Below are 22595 nucleotides of genomic sequence, written 5' to 3'. Positions count from 1 at the left end.
CGATGATCTTTGTACGTCTGACAAATTGAATTGGCAGATAACAGTGAATATCAGAGATGTAATTATTTTAGTCGTATCACCTGTTGATAGATAAAAATTCCACTGTTATTTCTAATGTACGAAATAATAAAAATGATTAAATAAAGTGTTCGCACCTACCTGCTGCGTTTCTTCCAAGCACCCAACATTTAAACAGATTTCTCATTTTAGTCGAATAAAGCTAATTTTCAAAGAGCATTATCATCAACTTTCCGAGTCATTACCTCGACTGTTTGAGATTCTAACCTCAAAAATTCGTATGAACTACAACGCCGCCAGAAACAGAGTTTGACAGCTGAAACTCGGAGTGGCCAACCTGCCCGAGCAGCCGATAAAACTCGCGCATGCGCATTATATGTATAGTTTCAAGAGATTGTCCCGGTATGTAAAATATTCGGCGTTTATATATTGTTGAATTGTTCCGCGCGTTCGAGTCTAAACCGAGACGTGATTTTTTTTCGTTTTTCTTCTTTTTTGTACACCCTCAGTCTACGTTCTCTCCGTTCACCCTATACCAGGTGGTGAACATTGTCGAAATTTAATTAGCGTTCGAAGTTTTCAAACATAGGTATTATGCCTACACTTTGCGGCATAATTTGCTTGAGGGATGGAAGTAATTCTATTCAACAAATTTTCCTCCTCGCGTCGTTAGTCACTCTTCGGATAAGTGCGGATGTAAATATTTCTCATCCATCAAGTGTTGATATGAGTCTGTTTGATCAGTGAAATAATTACTTACGGTACGGGTGTGTAAAAATCGTAAAATGCATCGCTGATCATGATGAACAATTTCACCAACTTACTCGGCTCGAATTTATAAGCCGAGCTTGAATTATTTGATGAAAACCACTCGGCAATATACACATTCTCGAGTATACTAAGAGATCTAAAATACTCTCCGGACGTATTCGAATGCGAAAATACTCCATCCTCGATCTTTGATCTCTGTGTTAGATCATGGACGTGGACGGAGATTAAAATAATGAGAGCGGTTTAGAGCCTCGGCGGTAATCCAAATCCCCTCTGTCTATAACCACAGTGTACGTTGTGTAAAAGAAATGAGATACTTGAAAGTTTCTTCGGGATTGCCGAGGGTTGAAAAACATATAGGTATAATAAATAAAACGGGGAGAAACCTCGAACGATTTTCAATAACCTAGAAGAATTCCGCACATTTTAACCACCGTTATTTCGAACTACCTGCTAAAACTTTCCCTCTAACGATCGATTTTCATTTCTCTATATATTTTACCCACATGTAATGTTCAGTTGTTCAGAATTTTTACGTTATACACTCGCGAGGGAAGCTGTATTATATAAGGACCGTGTCTGGTACCGTCTCCTACCCGTTTAAGAGGATTAAGCCCCCCTCGTGGAAGCTGCGTAATAGCTGGGAGGTTTAATTGTAAGTAAGGGCGTGGGTATAAGAGAAGGATGAAGACGCGCTTATCCTATTACTAGATCAGCTATTCGCAATCTGCTTAAATGCCGAGGGTTTCTCAAGCCCGATACCGAACTTCTTTGTAGATTCGGCCGTCTTACAGAATCACGCGACAACATTTACAACAAGATTCGATTAAACATAATGTCCCAGCAGGACCATTTTATATTTGTGTTATTTCTTACGTTTCTGTTAACCAGGTAACAAATTTAACGTTTAATGTACAATTTTACCTTTTGTTGTCAGTCATTCGTACGGGAAAAAAATTGTCAAATCAACCCAAAAATTTTAGTGGTCCTCGTGGGGACATTTTTTTTTTTTCGTACCGCGTGGCTTCTCGGTTTCGTGACTGTCGCAAAGCAGTTTTTCCCGATGAAATGAATCAATCACAGATGTGACAGTGGACCAAGATTATTCTTAGCAAAAATCAATCGAGCGGCACAGTCTTTCTCTTTCGTCGACACTCATTCACGACTTATGATTTCAAAAAGAATGGGAGCAGAAATTCTACAAGAGCAATCTGTCGGTAGGCTAAAAATAATCGAACAAAAAGTTATAATCTTGTGTAAGAATGGTAGAAGCTCACTCGCTAAGGATCAAGTGGGATTAATTTGATCAGGTTGGATTCGTTGTCACAAGCGATGTGAGAAAGGTGGTGAATTTGATTAGAGGTGTATGGTTCTTCGTAGAGCGAGGTTTCTTCATTGAGACCCTTTTTCAACGTCAAGCTATAACTTAATCAACCAGACACTCTCTCTCTCTCTCTCTCTCTTGAAAATAATTTCAATTCTTTGCTAAGAAAATTGAAATGTAGTCTAATTACGCCGAGTAAAGGGAGGGTGATTGTAATGAAATTGATTCGAATCCACAGCCGATAAATCGAATTCGCGATCACCGATCGAGGGTCGTTCCTCGTCGTATGGGACTTTTCCACGATCGATGGTATTATAAAACGAAAAGGGCGAACGATCGAACATACCCATCTAACGATGACCCATCTAACAGAGCTCCGTAGCAAAGAGCTGAACGATTCGATGCTGATCGTCATAGGTTTGGAATTTTATCTGATCTCGCGAGTGTGCGCAACGTGTGTGTGTGTGTGTGTGTGTGTGTGTGTAAAGCTCGCAGGCAGTCGGGCAAGCAGAGGGAGGTGCAGGTTGGCCAAAGTAATTGTTTCGGTGGGCGGTTATAGACGTGTGACCAGATGGCGCAGACATCACAGGGTGCAGGCCACGAGGCGACTGAATTTTAAACCAATTCCGACGGAAAGTTTTGAGCAACGGACTCACCCCTTAATACCGTAAGACATTCGCGTATCACTGCCGGTGGGACAGGGTGGTTTCCGGCCGAGTTGAGCCACGGGTGTCAGCTGCGGAGTCTGGCTTCCGCTGCACCCCGATCCGAGGGAGAAACACCCATGTTCAACGACGTAAGTAAGTAGGATCCGACCCCTGAGTTTTAAACTATTCGCATCAAGTAGAGCGAGACTCGTTGGTTTCGTAGGAAAGTCAGGTAAGTGTACCAGTTACCGACCCTGTCCCAGTTAATGACATTTCATTGGTAGTATCCGTTTGATCCTTGGTTCTAAAACTACTAAAAATATATTTTTAGTGTTCGACCCTCTAGCAATCTAGGTTTTTTAGTCATCGAAAAATTGACAATTTCTGCTGTACATTTGTAATTTTGGAAAATGAAAGAGTCCATAATTGGGTCTGGACGTGTCAATAACTGGTACAACTTACCTTAGTTGCGCGAGCGTGACTTCGTTATTTCTAGGAACAAGAGATATTTGCAATCAACAAAGCATCTGTCCTCGTTAACTAACCGAAAGTGCTTGCAAACTTTTCCCGCGATACGTCGACGTTCAGGTTCAGTTTCTGGACAGATTTCTTCCCGTTGGCGGGTATTCCAACTTTTTAATTGGCACTGAAACCGTTGGTCTTTGTTCAAACGGCAGCCTAATTTACGCGCGGTTTTATTGCCTTGGCACGTGCAAAAAGGTGGGCCAGTTAATTGTGTGTACCCTACGATAGAAAACTTGGTGTGCGTGTGTGTGTGTGTGGAAAGACCTTCGGTGTCTAGTTTGCGGGTGTCTATATGTATGTGCATGTGTATCTATTAACCGATAGGGAAAGTGAGATACAGAGGTTGCGCCGAGATAAGCTGTGCACACAATTAACCCTACATGGGTCTCAAGCTTGTTTTCTATCCCCCTCTTCAAAGCTTTTTTCCAAACAATGTTACCAGCAGCTCCACGAGCCGTAATCCGCTCTTGCTAGTCGTTTTCATTCTGTGTGTACATATAATATGAATATTACATCCACGGTCGTGGGAAATCGCATCACGCAACAATTTCATCTTTTTCTTGAAACGGAATAAATCTCTTCATGATCCCATCACGCGCTTCCGTGGGCATTTCATCCAGCCGCCGCCGCTATTACGACTTCAATAAATCAGAATTTCGATCTTTACGATGTCGTTTTATAATGGCTGTATAACATTTACGCGTTCGACCGTTCGCCGACGATTCCGGATACGCATCATCGCACATCTGTAATTCCATTGGGTCCTGGGAACCATTAGCAAGGGACGCGAGTCCTAAGAATTGGGCAGGCTAAACTCGCGGGTATGATTCAAGAGTTGAGGATTAAAACCGCAATGTGCGACCATCGGCCGTTCATTCGGGGTGGAAGGAATCGTGTTGATATTTTTTTGCCTGCCCAACGATGAGTCGTGAAATGTGATTTTTTTCCGCTGAAGCCTGAGCATCGCGGTGATAAATTCACGCTTGGTTATATCGAGGATATTTATAGTACCCCAAAACCTGATCTATACGTACGCTGGTTCAACAAACTACAAAAATAAAGACACTGCAGCGCTTGTTGTATAAATGATTGCGATGCCCACGATCTAGACATCGCTGTTCCTATAATACCCCGAAGAGGTTCGACATGTTACTACACAAGTTGGTTGGTTTGTAGCTTAAATATGCCGGTCCAGTTTGTATTTTTCACTCATCGCCGGTGCGAACGAAATCAAAAAGCCGGGAGCGATGGGTTCACAATATTGAGGCAGCTGGACCTGATGGAGATAACAGAGGAATGTTTTCAATCTCATATAGCTGCTTTTTCATTTTTATCTCACTTAGGCAACGTTCAGCATTTCCATTTCAAACGCGTGCTTATTTGAAATAGAACTAACCTTCTGTTTTAGTATTTCCAAGTGTTCCAATCGTTCTTTCACATTCTCAACCGAATGTCAATCACAATGATTGACAAATCCTGGTCGAGAAAAATGTCTGACCGATTGTTCAAGTGCACTCTGGTAAAATGCCGGATATGTGAATCGTTTCAATCATTAACGAGGCCCAGGTAGCACACTGTTGGCTGTTAGTTGTCTTAATATAGACAAAAATTCTCAGTCGACTATTTCAAGTCAACTAGGAGGAGGCATATTATGAGCCTAAGAGTGCGCGAATGTCCTCTGAAATGTCATGGCAAAGACAACACGCTACGTAAACTATTATTAGGTTTTCAGTTGACTGTGAGCAGTCAAGACAAAAAAGCAATAATTTTCAAGTAAGCTAATTACATGGACTAACAGTCAGCTGGCGTCAAGTATGAGACAGCGATTAGTCAGTCTAACTGCCACCAAACGTTGACGTTCATTCTGCACATGAATGCGCTCACGTAAACAATTATTTGTCTGAAAAACATCAAAAACTTTTCACTTGACTTTCCAGTGGTAACTGGAATAGGGTGACAACGGGTTTTCTAGTCGAATTACCTTATACTTGGCATTTCAAAGGACATTCGTAGACATGAAGTATACCGCGTGTCAAGTGTAAATCCAATTTTTTGACGATCTATAGACATTCAAAAATAGTCGACATTTTGTCTATTTTTTCCCAACAATGCGTCGACATTTTTTTAATTCCACAAAACGTCGACTTTTTGCAGTCGAATGATAGTCAACCTCTGGATAAGTGTGCTACCTGGAGACCTATCCGGGTCCTATGCATATGGATAAGTTTACGAATAGGTCCGGACGCAGACCGAACAGAGTATCGGATCCAAAGAAGTCCCTGTATACATATAATTATCGAATCGATTCACCAATCCGGCATTTTTATCAGGGCATGTAAATCCGCGAGTATGGCTTGCTGAAAAAGTTAAATTGGCGTTGAGAAAAGCTCGTTGAATAATCTTCCAGCGGTGTGTCATCACTCGAAGTATAATTCACGAGTGCGGTTGAAGATTATACGAATTTATAATTTTACCTCTCTTCAACTTTCAGGAGAAAACGAGAGTACGGAGTGCTTGCAAATAGGAGAGACCGTGATCACAGACAGCCTTGAAACCGAGCCGGTTATTTCCCCGCCGTTGAGTATGAAGGCAGTGAAAATACGCTCTACATCACTAATCATATTTCCATTTGAGCAGTTTCTACGGGTATAGAAGTCCACGAAGTTTTCGGGGCGTGTTAACGAGGGTACAAAATCACTCAAACCGTGTGAAATAAATTAGAGAGCCCTCCTGTGAATTACCAGCACGATGTGTTGCGTGGGCGAGTCCAATCCTTCATTCCCCAAGATCGAGTTCTGCGAAGGTCTGCGAGCAGGAAGTCAGAGAGAGAAAATCGGTGCCGCTAATTGAAAAAAAAAGGTCACGAAATTTCGTTACTGAGGACATGAGGACCGTCGTGGAAGTCGCGGATCTGAACAGGACGCTCTTTACTCGGATTGGGGAGACGCGGGTGAGGCACGCCTTGCATCGTTTTTACCGCGAAATGGTGCCACTTCCGGTGTCGTCGCTCGGCACGAACCTGACATCCATCCCAAACGACAAACTGGACGTCGGAAACGGAACGACCCCGAGCGAGGAACTCGACGGGACGACGCACAAGCTCTACCTCTACGGTACCCCGCCTCTGATACTGTTCTGCATCATATCCATCGCCATAAACGTCAAGATACTTGTCAGCGTCTACTGGATACGGCGACCCCTCAGCCCCACCCTCCACATTAGCCTCAGCCTGGCTGGCGCTGATGCCTTCTCCAGCATAGCTTTAGGAGTCGGTCTCGTGATGAACAGCTTTGTCCCCATCGGACTGGGCTACGAACTCTCGGGTGGGTTCCTAAACGCTCAATCTTAATGCCTACCACCTGAATTTCATTATCCCAGTCTTGACGCTGAGTAATTGAAATTGATTTCCTGGCACCGTAACGGAGTTCCCGTGTTTCCGAGATTCAACCACTAATACATGTTTCTCGCTCACTTAATATACTTCAACCGTTAAAACAGATTTAAGGCATTCATTATACAGAGACTGTAATTTCCATATATTTCTTTTCACATCTTCCATATCTTTCGGCGAATTTGGCAATACTTTACTGGATTTGCACGGGAATTCGAGGGTGCACAAACTTTTCAAGTACCGTGATGTTCCCTTTCACATAATATCGCGAGTCAGTGCCAGTGAGTGAAACATCTATTTAGGTGAATGGATTCATGGCATTGCACGAATATGTTTCAGGCGTTGACTGCTTTAAACTGGGGCTCGAAGCCGTTAGGCTCGGCGCGATAATAATAACTGTCGCCCATCTGATGGCCCTTGCAGCGAATCACTACCTCGGGATCCTGAGGCCTCTGCACTATCTCTCGATAATGACGCACAGGCAAGTATCGTAATCTCTATATGTATTTCATGTCTGATACTTGAATTCCGATTCATCTTCATTCGTCAAACTTTTAGAAACACTACGCTGCTGGTGGTGCTCCTTTGGGTCCTACCCCTGTCCTTTTTCTTGTCGTACTTTGGTCTGATTGAGGACCAGGGTTTCCAATCGGAGAACTGCGAGATAAACACGTGAGTGATGGACCGTTTCAAGTTTCACCAAAGTGACGCACGGCCCCGTATCGTAACATTGACAAAACTCGCATTACAGGTTCCTGTATTACAAGAAGTTCAGACTGATGTTCAGCAGCCTCTTCTTCGGCCCGTTTCTTCTCATGGTCTGCATCTATACTCACATATTCTGCATAGTCAAGAGACACCAAGCGTCCAGACTTAAATTCAGCAGAGCCGGGTCTGTCCATCGGGGACCAAACAGCCTGCGGCAAAACTCATCCCAGCAGATGGCCAGGAACGTGAAGGCCATCCACACGACCCTCTACATCCTCGGTAATTGGTCTTGGCCACGTTATTGTTGAGCTCTTTTTCGCTTTGGAATGTTTTTCCCAAAAAGGTTCCAAGCTGTTCTGGAAGGTTGCCATTTGCGTTAATCCAGAGATGACGCAGGTCTTACAGTCCGAAATTCCTTTCAAGTCTTTGCGAAGTCCCAAAGTGATAGAATATCAATAAATATACCCATCCTCACTCCGCAGGAAGCTACGTGGTTGGTTGGATGCCAGGAACGATTCTGTACATCCTCGCTTGCGACGATTGCCTTCTGAACCTTGACTGGGTTACCGGAAGAGCCAAGTTCCTCGTCTACAATGCCGTCAACTGCCTGATAATTCTGAAAACACTAGTGAACCCAATCATATACGCGGCAAGGATGCACGAGATCAAGGTGAGAGTCCGTTTCATTGGTTACGTAGAATATGGACTTTATTTCGACGTTCTGATTACTTTTTCCTCGCATTTAGGTGGCGAAGAGGCGGATGCACGCGTCCCTCTGCAGATGCTTCAATCCAGTGCGAGCTGACGGCATGGCTATCGGCCTCCACTGTAGTAGCGAGGGGAACCAGAGTAACAGAGCATCTCTTTCGAGGACGGCAGTTTGCAAACTGGCGAGCAACGTCAGCGGGAAGAACCAGCGCGGCAGTGACCGCTCCTACACAAGGACAAACACTGTTCTCTGAGATCGGCGGGAGGCCGTCGAGATGAAAAGACTCGACGCCTAACGACAATTTTAATGCAAAAGTATCCCAGCAGGGTGCATATAGCTGAGCTACTGCATCCCGTTTAACAACCTAACACGGGCCACCATTACTCTTCTGATATTAAGCGCATGCATATGCGGCACACAATACCCCAGAGAGATTAACGGTCGGTGGTTGGTTTGCGGGGAAATGACAAATAACGAGAAGGTGTTGCAGGGAGAGCCATTAGTTCATATATATTGACCATGGTGATAAGTGTATTTGAAACCTTGAACAACGGTGAAGAAAATATTGTTTTGAAACGTGAATATTTCATTCAATGCATATAGGTCACTGATATCAGTGATATAAATGTGTACGTAAACATAAGAGGAAAAGAGTTAACCAGTTTAACCAATACCTATCGGTGTTGTTGTAAATAACGCAGTGCTCGCTTTGAATTGTGAACGTATACTATGTATTTACGCGTGCCTAAGGATTATAGTCTTTTTGGCAGTAATAGAGATATTCGCGAGGAAAATAATACAGTTAATTAAATAAATTAATTGACGCTCGCTGAACAACGCAGTGGACAAAGTACATTTCGAGAACACTGAATGAACTATTTGAAAAATTCTGAACATGGCGTCAGGTGCGACGAATGACGTAATAAATTTTGTGGCCAATCGTATGGCAGTGCTATAAACTTCGCTAGGGTTCGCCGAGTATTGATTGGAATAATAAAAATTCAATACCATACCAATAAATCACTAAATATTTGCCCTTCGAGATAATGAACATTGACTGTCTGAACGTTCACGATGATAATACAATACTATGTGTAAAAAATATATATATATATATATATATATATATATATATACACACATATATATATACATATATATACATATATATATATATATATATTTCGCTTTTGCAAATTATTACGACGCAATTATATCTAATTTATGTAACTGTGAAAAATAATAATGTTGAGCTGTATATATCGAAACATTTAAAATTTTCTCAAATTGTATAACAACCGAATCGGTAAATACATACTGATACTGTTCTTTTTTCGACAATTTTCTTTCCTACTTTCATCGAGTGTACCTGTAAATGCAAAATAAACGTAGTTTAAACGGGAAATGTTTTACTCACCTTCCGTCGACCGCGTCGATGGTTTCAGCAAGGATGCCAAGCTCCTTGAAACAGTGACGCATCCTCTCACGTCTCTCTGGTCTCCGCAGAAGATTAATCATGTATATCTTGTCCATCCCAAGTGTGTCCTTTACCGGGTAAGTAACGAAGCGAGCGAGGTTCTTCGACAGTGGGAGCTGCTCTTGGTACGCTAAACGATTAAACATTGCATTTCGTCAGTAATCAGAGCACGACTCATACCCATTGTTGCGAGGCTGGCCTCAAACAATTAGGTGACAAATGATTTACGACTTTTGAAACACAGAACTAAATCACCTTCGGTAAAAGTGTGAAGGATGTCAGGAACATGGCCAAATACGGTACACCAAAATCTACACGAAAATCGGTAAGTATCCGTTCACGAATCGGGGCTGTTATACAGATGTGTTATATTGTGCTATTATCATGATCCGCCCTCGTGAAATATTTAGAATGAAAAGTTTGGAAGAGGGTAAACAGTCTCAAAACTTCCAGACGTAAACTGATGACTATTCTGATGGTATCGATCGAGTGAGCCCTACTTTCAAGCTACCTGCGCTTCGATTGATATTACAGACGAAACTGAAAATTTTCAGCTTACCTAATATTTCCAGTTTTAAATTCGTCAGCTGCTGCTTGTCTTGAGATATCGTGTCCTGACTCTCAAGGGGCACCGTAATAAAACCGTAAACTTGGTCATTGCAGATATGCAATGGGATGCCTGAAAAGAATCGGTATTAATGGATGAGATTGTTTAAACGAATGCAAATGCGAAATCGATCAACGTAATCTGAATCGGTAGTAATAAATATTTTACTACTTCGTAAATAATGCAAATTACACTTTCAGGCAAAAGCATAAATTGCAGTAGTACTATCAAGCTGTTCAGGCGCGTATTTTCAGTATTACAATAGAATCTTAACTATGTGGGTAACCCTCTTCTTTGTGTGTACAAATAAATGCTTACAAACCAGGGATAAAGCTGGTTAATACCATAAACCAATTCATGCAGAATGAAATACCCTGCGGTACGTCAAACCCGTGTGTTCCAGCTCATCCTGGAAATCCCATGACAACAAAGTAAAAGTCAACACTCGAAATAAAAAAAAATGAAGAAACAAACATACAAAAAATCATTGGAATAAGACAGAATTATAAATTCTGAAATTGTAGAAAAAAAAATCTTTTTTAAAAATACAAAAAACTGTACAAGTGCATGAAGGGCTCGCGCTCTGAGGGTTCCGAATAAACTTGATTATTTTTTTTGATGCGATATAACTAAAAAACAACTATTTTGGGATTTTTTCATTCCTTGTGCTGTGAGACCTTGCTTCTGTATATACCCCATAGGTTTTATTGCGTTGACTTAGAAGCTTTAATTTGTTACACCTCCAAGGGACCGTAAACCTTAATATTTGGTATTAATTTCAATTTGCTATCTCTACCCGCTCCTGAGAAAACAGGTCATGACAGACGGACATACAGACAGATGGACAACGAAGTGATTCTATAAGGTTCCGTTTTTGCTTTTTGAGGTATGGAAACCTAAAAATTAGCATGTTCACTTACTTTCGAATTTCTAAGAATGATACAAAAAAATTTGCTTACCGGAAATATTAGCGCCAACAGCGAACGTGATGATGTCGTCTCTGGGCCCGTCGTATCGTTGCGGACCGAGCTTATCAGCGTTATACGTAAGTAAATTACTTTCGGTTTTTTTCAAATTGATAAGAACCGCGCTGTGTACCATAGGAACTGCATGGCATCCAATCTCCTCTCTGAACAATATCGGCTTATATCTGTCTGTCCGCATGTAGTAGTACTCCTTGGTCATTCCGGCCCAAAAATTACTGTACATACCGTCCGATTTTAACAACGGTGCAATGACCGTCTCATCTTTGGATATCAATTCCGAAAGCGTTTTTGGATTCGTTAAAAAAGCGTCAGCGTCGATCATCTGGAGGAAGAAGTGTCCGCACGGTTATCAATACATATTTTTCCGCAATTCTTTCTGAGAGTGAGTGAGGCGATACGAAACGGTATACAAAATATGTACATATATCTCCCGCTAGATATTAAAAGTATGTATAACGACTTACCAGAAGGAAATCAGCCCATATATTTCTCGCATTCGCGAGAGCTTCCTCTCTCAGATTAATCACGTGATTGAATCTTGCATTGTTCCAATCGGCGATGCCCTTTTCCCCTTCGAAACCGCGCGAGTTCTCGTCATACGTGAAGTAAACGTTGTGGTATTTTTTTTCCTCCGTCTCTAGCCACGTTTTCAACAGGTCTAAGGTGTTATCCACGTTATTGTCACTTTGAATCCTATGAGCAAAATAATAATAAAAAAAAAACAACGTCTATAAGATGCATTTCAAATGTTATGTTTTGGATTGTCAAATTTGTAGTGAACGAAAAAGCAACCAGAAGACAGGATGATGTTGAAGTTAGTAACGTTATCGTAACGATTCATGCTGAAGAAAAACCGTTATTACGGAATTTTGGAACTATTTGAAGTTCAGCAAACCGTAATAAAACGAAATATACTCATATTTTCCAATTATAGTTACTTCAATATTGTTGTAAAAATAAGAGATCAGTGATTTCTTGTCAACCTTTCGTTACAATAACGTTACTAACTTCAACCTGGTAAGACGAATTATTAACATTGAATATAGTTACCGAAAAGATCACCAGTGAACGATAACCAAACAAGCTACGCGAATAGTTTTATACACGTCATAATTTGGAAATTTCTATATGTTATTGTTCCTTAGATCAACCTTAGATTACGCTACCTTTAACAAAGCGGTCTTATACTTACCGTTTTGATAACAGAACCCTGCCGTTAATTAGTCACCTTTGCAATATTTTTTTTATTCTATCTGAATGTTTACCAAGAAGACATATTCTACATTAAAACGTGTCATTATGCCAGACATTAGGCAACGAATCCGACAACTTTGGAAAAAACTTTTCTGCCATACGAATTGTTATCCTTCACTATTTCGAGATACCTTTCTGACACACGTATGGAGAAACAAAAGACGATTTTCAAGCATGAGGCTGAAGTTAGTAACGTTATTGTAATGATTCGTGTTCCGGAAAACCGGTTATTTCGGAATTTTAAGAATCTCTGAAATGCAGTAAATTATAATAAGGGAAAAGTAATTGATATTTTCAAAACTTAGCCACTTCAAAGTCACTACAAAATTTCATAATAATGATTTTTTCTCCCAATGTTTCGTTACGCTAACGTTACTAACTTCAGCCTCATTTTCAAACTCCCGCTGCTGGTGGCACATGTCGAGAACAGGTATCCATGGTGCGTGCGCAGGAAAAGTGATACCTAGTAGCGCTCGTGTGGATACGTGCAGGATACGTCAAATACGCACGTTCTCAGTTATTTCGCCGAGCGAGGCATCGGTGACAGTTGATTATTGTGACCGGGACGCGGTGAATAATTGTGACGTGATTAACTCGTTAGCCCAGTGAATACTGCAGAAACGAAGTAGTTCGGACTTCGGGAATTGTATCAATACCGGATCAACCGAAGCTATGATTGACAACGGAGTCCGTAAATAATTGACGTAACACGAGAAAATCGTGGATACGGTAAGCAGGTTCAATTGAGGATTAATTTGATTATCATGCAGGCTACTCACCACAGTGATATCCGGTCTTTCGGGTAGTCCAGGTTTTCAATGAGAGTCAGAAAGTAGGGCAGCGTGTGAGCCTTGTTGCGTACCAAAGTAGCGATGAGAACGGTGGGCTGTTTTTGGCTCCTCGTGTCGGCTAAAACGCCGGTGGCGCAAGCCCAAACGGCTGTAAATACGGCAACGAGACTTAAGGAACTGCCGCACTTCATTTCACGGCGTGATAAATAAAACTGCATAAAAAATAGGTGCGAAGCTGACTGTAAATATGCAGAAAGGAAGCGCGAGGTGTGTTACGGCAATGATATACGCTCGATTTTCACCAAGGCACAGAACTCCCGAGGCGAGGCGCGAGCCCGCGAGCACCAGAATTGAGCTCCGCTAGATAGAAATTTAACAGGAAGACGAGACTAGAATAAAACAAAACAAACGAAATGAGTGCGCTCACTGATTTGCCGTAGCAGTCAGGCGCGTAGGGTGATGTGATTGTGATGTATGATTACGCCGCCAGACGCATAATAATGCGTGCTGCGAGAAGTGCGAGATCCGAGAATCGAGTTCACTGTCTTTACGCGTAATTACACACGCCCTCGCTCTGTCGATAATGCAGAGTTTACTAACGAATGGGTTTCCAAGATGACCGGAGCAATAGGAATTCGACGTTCAACCGTCGGATTGGTCGTCGCAATTCTTCAACTTTTATTCTATTCAATTTGTTCAATTATCTGATTTTTTTTTCTTTCTCTTCGATTACGCACTAATTGTCAAGTAACAAAAATTCTAACTATACTAACAAGAAACCAATGATGATAGTCTTTTGTTTTTTGATTTTTTGTTCAGATCACCGAAGAGAAGGGGAAGGTTCATCAACTAGCATTAGAGTCTTCCCGATCAGATGCTGCAGCCACCTGGTCCGCGTCCGTCTTTGACTTTCTTTTTGGTGCATAACTCAAGCTTGCCTTGTCAAAGTCCATCATCATCACTCCTAAGTCACCGCTGTATCGGTTTTTAGCTACCTAAAAAGTGCACAATACAATGTAGAAACTGTTGTGCATGTATTAAAAAGTCAATTACCTGTAAATATTTTTTCCCTCGTACACTGGTGAGTCTCTTGTCCTGTATTATGAGAATATTGTCAGCCTCTTGGCTAGCCTTAGCACCACCAAAAATGGATGATGTGGTAAGGTCGTCTGCGTCCCTTTCCTTCCTAGGGTGAATGACGAGGGTAACATGACAGTTGAACTTAGTTGCAAATGTGCGAAAGGCTGCTACAACCGCATCCTGCTTCCAAAATCTGTCCATGTGTTTCTGCTCGTCTGATATACCCATCATAAATTGCACGTTGTCGATTATGACATGCGCGATATCGTGAACGTATGTTGCGTGCTCAACGGCCTGAAAAGCAATAATGTATCAGTATTTATGTTTAAAGTTAGTTCTTTGAAAATTGCTGATTACCCCAACTTTGGAATTGTACAAACCTCCATGACCACTTTCACGCTCTGCTGACCGTGGAAAGTCATGAAGTAGATTGGAAGTTTTTCAAATTCGTCAGCGTATGTGTCGAAGAGGTCGAGATTTACATCCAAAGGCATACCGGCCATCTGCTGTAACATAGTCCTCGCTAATCTTGCGTTTCGTATCTCAAAACTACCCCACAATGTGTTCACTCCTTGCATAGCAAGGTCTAACGAGTATTCGCTCATGAATGTCGTCTTCCCGCTACCTGCAAGATTTCTACTATAGGAATTGCATAGTAACAAAAGAAAATGAAGTGGTCGTCAATTATTTTTGTAAGTTCATCACAGGGATAGAATTTTGATGCTATATGTTGTAGGAGTCTCTATTCAAAGGTGTTCTGACTAGATTTCATGAAACTCATGACAAAAATTTTTTTCTCATGAACAAATCCAATCACATAAAATTCCAAGAACCATGGACTCAACAAAAGTAATGAATAGCTCTTCGCAGTTACCCGTGGGGCCAGTCAAAACGGTGAATTCTCCTTTCCTGTGGCCTTTAAGTATCCTGTTCAGGGTTGGATACCTTTTCCACTTGACTCCCTGAACACGATCAATATTCTGAAGGTCACTGAGAACGTCCTGTCTCAGACTCTGAAACGTCGTGATACTTTTGTGCCATATAGGCTGTGCGTTTTGCAGTATGCTTTTAAGATCGTGGCCAAGATATGCCGCGGTTTTGGGGTCAGGCTGAGCACCAGTTGGGCGTACAAAGAAGCAACGTTTCTCATCTAGCTTTTTCGCAAAATTCCTGGCTGTGTCCCAACTAGTCTCGTCGTTCCCAAACCACAGAACGAGCTTCTTGTAGTTTTCAAAGATCGGGAGGGCTTGCTGGGGTAGGTTTTTTAGTTCATGGGGAAGACAGACAATATGGGTAGCTGCCCGCTGAGAAATTAACGCGAGCAGGTCACGGACACTCGGAACCACAACGGCATGACTATTTGAATCAGTCTTTGCTCCCTTCTGTTTGTAGATTATCACGCCACCAGCCTTTGCCGCCGGTGTCGTGTCCTCTGACTCCTCAGTCACAGACTTGTAGCCTGCTACATTGCTGCTTGAGTCCGTCAGAGGTAGATATAGCGTCTTCGTCGAAAGGCTGTACACGCAGTTCAGAATTGACAATGTCTCTTTCGGAACTGGCTGAAATTTGTTGTAATTTAATCAGTATGATGACATCCAAACTTTGTGGAGGTTCTGGATGTCCAGTAATTCAAATCACAGAGAAACTTACAGGGATTCCAAGATGCTGCAACATATTTTGGTATTCATCGTCGGTGAGGTTTGTGACTAGTTGACATGTGGCCTTGAGTTCGTCCCATTTACCTTTGAAATCTTGTTTGATGGGTAAAGTCTCCTTGAAAGCTGCTAGCTCCTTTACTATCTTTCCGCTTTTTCTCGGAGTCAAAAACTTTTCAATAATACTCCACGGTCCCGAGTGTCGGCAATTGTCACATAGGAAAAATCCTAAAAGCAACAAAAAAAGATAAATTACTCACGGCATTGTCTTCCAATATTTTTCGAATCCGATTCTACTGGATCGCGATTCGCGCTCTTTCAAAACGACGCCGCCCGCACGAATCAGTGATTCGTATTCAAATGATTTAAATAACTATAAGCCGCCATGACACATTGACCAGGCTGACCAATCGGATAAATTGACGAGACATTTGCGCGGGATATACCAATTTGATACCTTCGGACCAGAGAAAGAAACGATTTGCTAATATTGTGAGGTAGCTGAAGGTTGTTAAAATTTCAAAACCATGTGAATGCAGCCGAATCATCTATATTTTAAGTCATAAAATTCTGATTGATGTATGAATAACCGACCCGTTGTTTTGTTGATGAAGACTTTGGGCTGGTCTTTGCGTTTTGCGCCGGCACAGATAGGGCAGTCCATGGTGATACAGGCATGACCGTCCACATAGTTTAAAGCCGCAGTTTTAATCACCTTTTTAATTTGAACGAGCGGTACAGCGTTTTCATCCTCGGCATCTGCCCAGTGATAAAACCGGGTCGGGTTAAATATTTTCTTATCGCGTTTACTCCCGAAACTTGATCGTACAAGTCTAACTATGAATACCCTCGAAAACATATTATTGTTATATACACGTTTATATACATCGGATTTTTTTCTTATCAACTCAGTAACGAAATTTCTTTGTTTTATTTCCGTTACGAACTTGATAGTCGATTCTCCTCACTATTATTATCACGACGATGGCAACAAACGTGTTGAGATGTGTAAGAAAATGAGCTTAATCATAATATTTAAGTCCGATGAAAATCCAACAACATTGGATAATACCCCACGCATCTCAACCGAATTAATTTGCCGATTTAACGCAACAACAATGCTGCTTGCAAGTGGGCAAGCCAGTTCACCACCGGCACGTTGTATCCCTAACCTCCAACTCGATTTTAAGATCATGAAGCTTAGAGATAAATGTGGCTTGTCACGTGCTGTGACAGTGAGTAAGTGATCCGCGGCATATTAGACATCAGTACGTCGAAAACGATGGATCACCTTCACGGCTTGCTTTCAATATTAGAAATTCGTTTATTGTTGCTCTATATTGCAGCACTAGACGAAATACCCCCTGCGCTCGCGGACAACAAACACATACATGATTCGCCGCGCCATTTGCCTAGCTTCGATATTTCGATACCTTGTCTATAGCTATTTGCTTACTTCAAGTCGCGTCTCCATGAAAAATTTCTTCGGACCCGCGTCCATACGAATTTGTGTTTTTACTGTTATGGATATCGTTGGATATGCACAAAAAAGTGTAACATACTCAGAAGCAAAGTTTTTTTCTTCTCTTTTATCCCCCTGCACAGTTTTTTTTCTCAAAAATTCCCTGACGACACAGAACCATAGACCTGAGGATTTAAGACAGCCATCCCTTCGTCGCCGCATAATCGACTTGGATACAAGGCTTAACTTGTGTTCCAAAATGCACCAGCAGTGTACACTATGACAATCGATACTGTTATTCTGTTATTTCGAGAGAGTGAATCGATCAAGAAAAACGAAAGAAAACGTTCAGAGCTCCAAAGTGCTGAGTGCTGTCTTAATTTTTATCAGGATATGGGTTTGAAGGTAAACTTTGTCAGCCTAACTTGTCTGTATGACATTTACCGCCAGACCGATAAAATCTTTAGAGAACACCACTCAGATTTATATAAGCCCTCGATATTATACACAGGGTCATTTCCGTTTGCTTCATGAATCCTAGATGTCGGCTGTTAACCTAAACCAAACTCTTTTCCACACTTTGCCATTCAATTTTCAACCTTACGGAAAGCTATTCCACAGCTATATAGGCGATAAAAATCTGCGGAAGATCCGTGTAATTATACAAACTAGATTAAATCTTTTCTTTGCAACTGATTTAATACTTGTGAGATGTTACATAACACGAAAAAAAATTAGAATTTGACTTGACCTAAACTAACCTGATCCACAAAATATGCTAACCTATGCTAATGATGTTTTTCAGATTGATGGCAACTCCTGGTAAAATATCTATCCGTAAACTAATAAGTCGTTACGCAGCTGTCGTCATCTTCCCAACGATTGCAGTTTCGTCAATATTCTTGGACTGGAATCACACCAGGAAGTGGAAAATAGCGGAGAGAGAACGTCTGGCGGCACTAAACAGCGAGGAGCTACATTAGTACAGACAAAGAACAAGAATGGCTATTTTAGGATTTACCCGTGAATTTCTACTAATGGTTGTGCCCTTAACTGGGTATGCCTTTGGCTCCTGGATAGACCGTCAGGAATCCCTGAGAATGACACGCTTCAGAGATAAATCTGCGCTCTACGGGAGAACACTTGCGCCTGGCGAACCTCCGTCATGGCCGTGAATTGAAATATAAGTATATTGGTTACCGTAGCATGATGATTTATTATAATAAAGAGAAAGAGCGGAGATAATGAAATGATATTTTCATGAGTTCTTTCTTACTTCTAATGACCTGAATTAGTTAAGATTGGCAGTGAAATATCGGTACACGATTCTCATCACAGAGGAAGTTTATCTAACAGTTTTATTTCACCTCTGTGTATATAGAATATCAAATTTTTACAAATTGAGAATTTCTATCAATATTTTTATGAACATAATTGTAAATCTTATTTCGGGTGTTTCTGTCAATGAAACACATATCGCACGATCAGCACAAGCTTTCTAAAGTAACGTTTAATAACCGTTCCATCAACACCCCTCTGAAAATGATTTATACGCAATCAGAGAATGTCGGCTAGCGAAATATTGTGAATTTTTTTCCCTTATCATTTTTCAGCTTCTGAATTTTCTCGGGCTTTTCTTTATTCGCCGGGGGTTTCCCAAAGTTCTCTTTATCGTTCTCGTAATCTCTGTTCGCCATTCTCTTATTGGCTAAATTATAGGCCTGCCTCTTCTTCTGCAGCCAGTCGCTCGCTTCCTCGTTCCAGAAGCTGGTCTTCTCTTTGGTCCGTGACTTGATCTGATCCTGCCCGCCGCAATCAGCCTTATTTTCCACCCTGAGCACCGCGACATCCGTAGTCGAATCGCCCGGCAGCTTTTGCATCCTATCGATCGATCCGTAATCCTGGAATCTCGTGCCCTGGCTCAGTACAACGGCGGATATATTCTCGCTTATCTTCCGCAGCACTTTTCCACTCTCAAACTCCAGCCGGTCGGCATCCAGGTCGAGGCTTCTGGGCCGCGGACTCTTCGGCCCCCGTTCGCTTGCGGATCTCGCAAATCCTTGCGGTCTGCGGACGAGACGGGGGTCCAATTTCTTCGAGGTGATAGCAAACGAGGAGTCGCCGATGTCGGCGGAGAGCGTTGAATCCAGGTCTTCGTAACAGACCTTGGGCTTCGCGCGGCATCGCCAGCTGGCATAAGCGCTCCACTTCGACCGGCAGCGATCCACCTCGGAGATTGGTTTGCCGTTGAACCCGGCATTTATTGTCGAGACCAAACTCCTGCTGATCTCTTGATGTCCGATGCTCACCGAGGGTTCCGAACGCGCGGAATTGCTGCTGGATCCTTTCGACCGATTGGAACGCCTCGAGGCCCTTGAGCCAATTTCGCGATTATCCGCGACCGGGTTCATCTCGTTTTCTCCAGGAATCCTTCGTCTGTCAGGATACGGTGGCGGCGAGGGTCTCGAGTCCAGTTCGTCCTCATCGAGGCTGTGGCAGGTCCTGGCCGTGCACCGCTTCAGATACAAATCTGCGCGCTGTATTTTCTCCTTGATAAGCCGTTCGAGGATCCTGAGCTCTTTTTCCTTTTTTAGCAGCAGCCGCTCGCGCTCCTGAAGTATGACTTCCTTTTCCCTGATGAGCGACACCCGCCGTCGCAGCAGTTCAAGCCTCTTCATCCAGTTCTCCTTGAAGATGACCTCGCTGACCTTATTCGGACTTTGCGCCACCACAGTGCATCCATTCCTGTTTCCGTGGTGGCAAAGCTCCTCACAGCTTCCGTATCCCGGCTGCGTCGTCTCGCAGTTCGACTCCTTTATCGACTTAAGATCCGAACCGGACCGCTGGGACGGCAGGAAGTCGTAAGACCGAGAGCGCTCAATGTTCCTCGGCTCTTCCTCGGTAAAATCGAGACATTTCATTCCGAGAAACGGGTCAAACTCGCCTTCGTCGGACACTTTGAAGTCGTTCGCGGCTCGTTCCGGTCCCTCCACCGAATGAGGATTACCGCCGCCACAGCAAAGGGATTCCTCGAGATACGCGACTGCTTCCTCATCGCCCATCCTCACACCGTTTTCGGATGAATTGAACCCCACAAGATTTTCCCGAGAGTATTGAAGATCAAATTCCGAGCCGTCTTTGGGATTCCTTGATTGCGGGGCTTCTGGAATGCTGGCCGTCGGCCCCTTTTCGTCGATCCCTGACAACTGCTGCTCCTTTAATTTCATCTCAACATCGTTCGGCTGCTCCTTGTCGTCGTGAGACTCCAAGTCAAGTTCCTTCGTAGAGTAAAACACCTTATTTCCTTTCGGTATTATGAACGTTTCTACCCGATACATTTTCCGGCTCTCTGATTCCGCCCGCTCATTCTCCGAGCTGACTGTTACCAATTCCATTATTTCGATTCAGATTCAAACTTGATTCCAACCGGGTGTATTCCGATAATTCTGCGGCTAGCCGTCGCAACTGCACTTTACTCGCGGTACTGTAAATCCACCAGTTGCTGCATGTGCCTCGAGTCTGTGAAGCCCCATTGTTTCAACTTCCACTAACAATAAAACGTGATTTTCCCTCGGAATTCCGGAGCCTTGCTCCTCCCCGCCTGTTCAGGTACACCGTTGCATTTCCGACACTCAGCTGCAATTGGATGGGATTATGTGCACTGCTTATCGTCGAGCTCGGGACGACGGATTACGTTTCGTTAGCCGAACAGTGACGCTTCGTTATCGCATAACTTCATAACACACGCCGTTGTTCTACGACTCCCAGATTCAACACACCACCGTCGTCAGCATCAACTTCGAAATGTTTCTTCGCCGCATTAATGCGAGGACTGGAACCCAGCGAGCAGGTTTGGTGGGGGGGAGGATCGGGCAGGACTCCCCGTTAGGGCCGTTTCGAATGGTCCTAACGGTCGGTTGTAGGCCGTTTTTTGCCGACAGCCTGTGCCTCTGCAGCCGGTGCATCGGCGAGCCGGTACCTGCTTTCACATGCACATGGCGATTAAGTGTGTCTGCACGCCTGCTGTCTGTGTGTGAGGGGATGGTAAGGATTTCCTGATATTCATGCCGTGTGCAGGGTAGGAGGCCACTTCTTACTATTTGTGCGCTCTCTTATATATTATGGCGCGTATTATCCTTCGACCGTTGGTCTATGGTCTACAATTGTCTGTTTCATCCAATTCTCCTCTTCGTAGACCTGTTGCCTCTTTTGCAATACATATGTTTTCAATTACGCAACGTTTAGCAGATAGCCCTTCATTTCCTTTCCCTTTTCATTCTCTGTGTTTACTCGACACCCTGCGGAAATAGGTCATGTATGCCATAAAATGTAACAAATCGCGGATATTATAAGTATGAATACTTTCAATAGTGCTATATATTAAAAAAAAGAAACGTAATTAACGCGAAATTCATTACCGATTATTGCAGAAAAAGGTTTCAGTGACTAAGAAGAAAATTGTAATGTATCGCGAGTTTCCTGTAGATATCTACCTACAATTTGATAGAAAATATAAACATTTCTAAATCATTGAATGTGTAATACATTCCGCGTTACACGCTAAAATTTGTTGATGTTAATGTAAAACCGCCTGCATTTGAATGCAATTCATAATAATGAGTGCATATTTTACTGAAATCCGCCTGTACTTATACGGTCCATGAAGCATTTCATCGAGACGTATATGTATATGGTGGTCGAAATCCTGGCGGATGAAAAACCCTATGTTTAAATGGCACTAATTTTCGAAGTGCCTGAAAAGTAATAAAATGCGTGTTGGTAACGTACTAATCCTCTGCCGGATTGTGCATCACGAAAGCAATGGATAATGCAGAGCACAATTACCATAGCAGTTTCATTGTAATGGTAAAAACTGAGCAAATCGCAAACGTTGACAAATGATATCACTGCAGCAGGAATAAATAATTAACAGATTTTGCAAACTTAAACTTTCCTGCAAGACATTAAGTTTATCAGATTGCCGACATGCATTTTACTACTCATCAGGGTGCGTACAAAATTAGTTCCGAAAATCTATTTCGTGTCTGAGGACGCTACTGAATCAGGGCCATGAAAAACGCGAATGTGGGGCAACATTGCCAACCTATCAGACGAATATCTTTTTAAATGGCGCCAAAACAATTCTTTAGATTTCTTAATTAAATGCCACCACAATACTTCTTCCGATGT

At 42.6% G+C, this 22595-nt stretch overlaps 5 protein-coding genes and 1 long non-coding RNA gene across 10 annotated transcripts in view; 3 read left to right on the top strand and 3 right to left on the bottom strand.

Moving 5' to 3' along the window:
* The window catches only part of LOC107222298 (lysophosphatidic acid receptor 1-like), a 29942-nt gene extending 20461 nt beyond the window's left edge, over window positions 1-9481 (top strand). For 2 of the 4 annotated variants that reach the window (XM_046731501.1, XM_046731503.1), the window contains 6 exons: window positions 5777-6608; window positions 7016-7157; window positions 7235-7348; window positions 7428-7663; window positions 7867-8054; window positions 8131-9481. In XM_046731501.1, coding sequence (XP_046587457.1) covers window positions 6170-6608; window positions 7016-7157; window positions 7235-7348; window positions 7428-7663; window positions 7867-8054; window positions 8131-8346 — 1335 coding nt within the window. In that variant the 5' untranslated portion in view covers window positions 5777-6169 and the 3' untranslated portion in view covers window positions 8347-9481. Of the gene's footprint in view, window positions 1-2685; window positions 2914-5776; window positions 6609-7015; window positions 7158-7234; window positions 7349-7427; window positions 7664-7866; window positions 8055-8130 lie in introns of those variants that run through there. The other 2 variants (XM_046731502.1, XM_015661591.2) reach the window with 2 other exon arrangements.
* The window catches only part of LOC107222295 (glycosyltransferase 25 family member), a 44356-nt gene extending 30632 nt beyond the window's left edge, over window positions 1-13724 (bottom strand). The window contains exons 1-5 of the mRNA XM_015661589.2: window positions 13197-13724; window positions 11628-11856; window positions 11137-11485; window positions 10130-10249; window positions 9511-9700 (exon numbers count right to left, since the gene is read on the bottom strand). Of these exons, the coding sequence (XP_015517075.1) occupies window positions 9511-9700; window positions 10130-10249; window positions 11137-11485; window positions 11628-11856; window positions 13197-13426 (1118 nt within the window). The 5' untranslated portion in view covers window positions 13427-13724. The remainder of the gene's footprint in view (window positions 1-9510; window positions 9701-10129; window positions 10250-11136; window positions 11486-11627; window positions 11857-13196) is intronic.
* Window positions 12844-14343, top strand: LOC124292900. The gene is made up of 2 exons (XR_006902857.1): window positions 12844-13146; window positions 14028-14343. It is a non-coding gene; the product is annotated as an uncharacterized LOC124292900 (long non-coding RNA).
* LOC107222281 (mitochondrial DNA helicase) lies at window positions 14054-17326 on the bottom strand. Of its 2 annotated transcripts, none has more exons than XM_015661572.2 (6): window positions 16538-17326; window positions 15939-16171; window positions 15163-15847; window positions 14669-14913; window positions 14262-14582; window positions 14054-14203 (listed from the first exon to the last, which is right to left on the bottom strand). In XM_015661572.2, the coding sequence occupies exons 1-6, from the start codon at window positions 16800-16802 to the stop codon at window positions 14054-14056; spliced, it is 1899 nt and encodes a 632-aa protein (XP_015517058.1). In that variant the 5' UTR covers window positions 16803-17326. The 2 variants fall into 2 exon arrangements, with proteins under 2 accessions (XP_015517058.1, XP_046587455.1); XM_046731499.1 differs by having other exon boundaries at window positions 16659-17326.
* Window positions 17327-18264: 938 nt separating this feature from the next.
* LOC107222297 (NADH dehydrogenase [ubiquinone] 1 beta subcomplex subunit 1) lies at window positions 18265-18660 on the top strand. The gene has a single exon (XM_015661590.2). It carries the CDS (start codon window positions 18407-18409, stop codon window positions 18578-18580), a length of 174 nt encoding a protein of 57 aa, XP_015517076.1. The 5' UTR covers window positions 18265-18406; the 3' UTR covers window positions 18581-18660.
* A 3924-nt stretch (window positions 18661-22584) lies between these two features.
* Window positions 22585-22595, bottom strand: part of LOC107222290 — a 66019-nt gene continuing 66008 nt past the window's right edge. The window contains exon 6 of the transcript XR_006902853.1: window positions 22585-22595. The gene's annotated coding sequence lies outside the window, so the exon portion shown is untranslated.

Source organism: Neodiprion lecontei, chromosome 2 (genome assembly GCF_021901455.1).
Source record: "Neodiprion lecontei isolate iyNeoLeco1 chromosome 2, iyNeoLeco1.1, whole genome shotgun sequence".
Taxonomy (NCBI): Eukaryota; Metazoa; Arthropoda; class Insecta; order Hymenoptera; family Diprionidae; genus Neodiprion; species Neodiprion lecontei.
This window is presented reverse-complemented; position numbering and strand designations above follow the sequence as displayed.

What these genes read in the sequence shown, in the direction of transcription:
- LOC107222297 (XM_015661590.2), top strand. Translation starts at nt 18,407, where the DNA reads ATGGCTATTTTAGGATTTACCCGTGAATTTCTACTAATGGTTGTGCCC.
- LOC107222281 (XM_015661572.2), bottom strand. Translation starts at nt 16,802, where the DNA reads ATGTTTTCGAGGGTATTCATAGTTAGACTTGTACGATCAAGTTTCGGG. An exon ending in CTTCATCAACAAAACAACGG is followed by an intron (nt 16,172 to 16,537) that starts GTCGGTTATTCA and finishes TGTTGCTTTTAG; the next exon opens with GATTTTTCCTATGTGACAAT. An exon ending in GAGGGAAAAAATATTTACAG is followed by an intron (nt 14,204 to 14,261) that starts GTAATTGACTTT and finishes TGCACTTTTTAG; the next exon opens with GTAGCTAAAAACCGATACAG.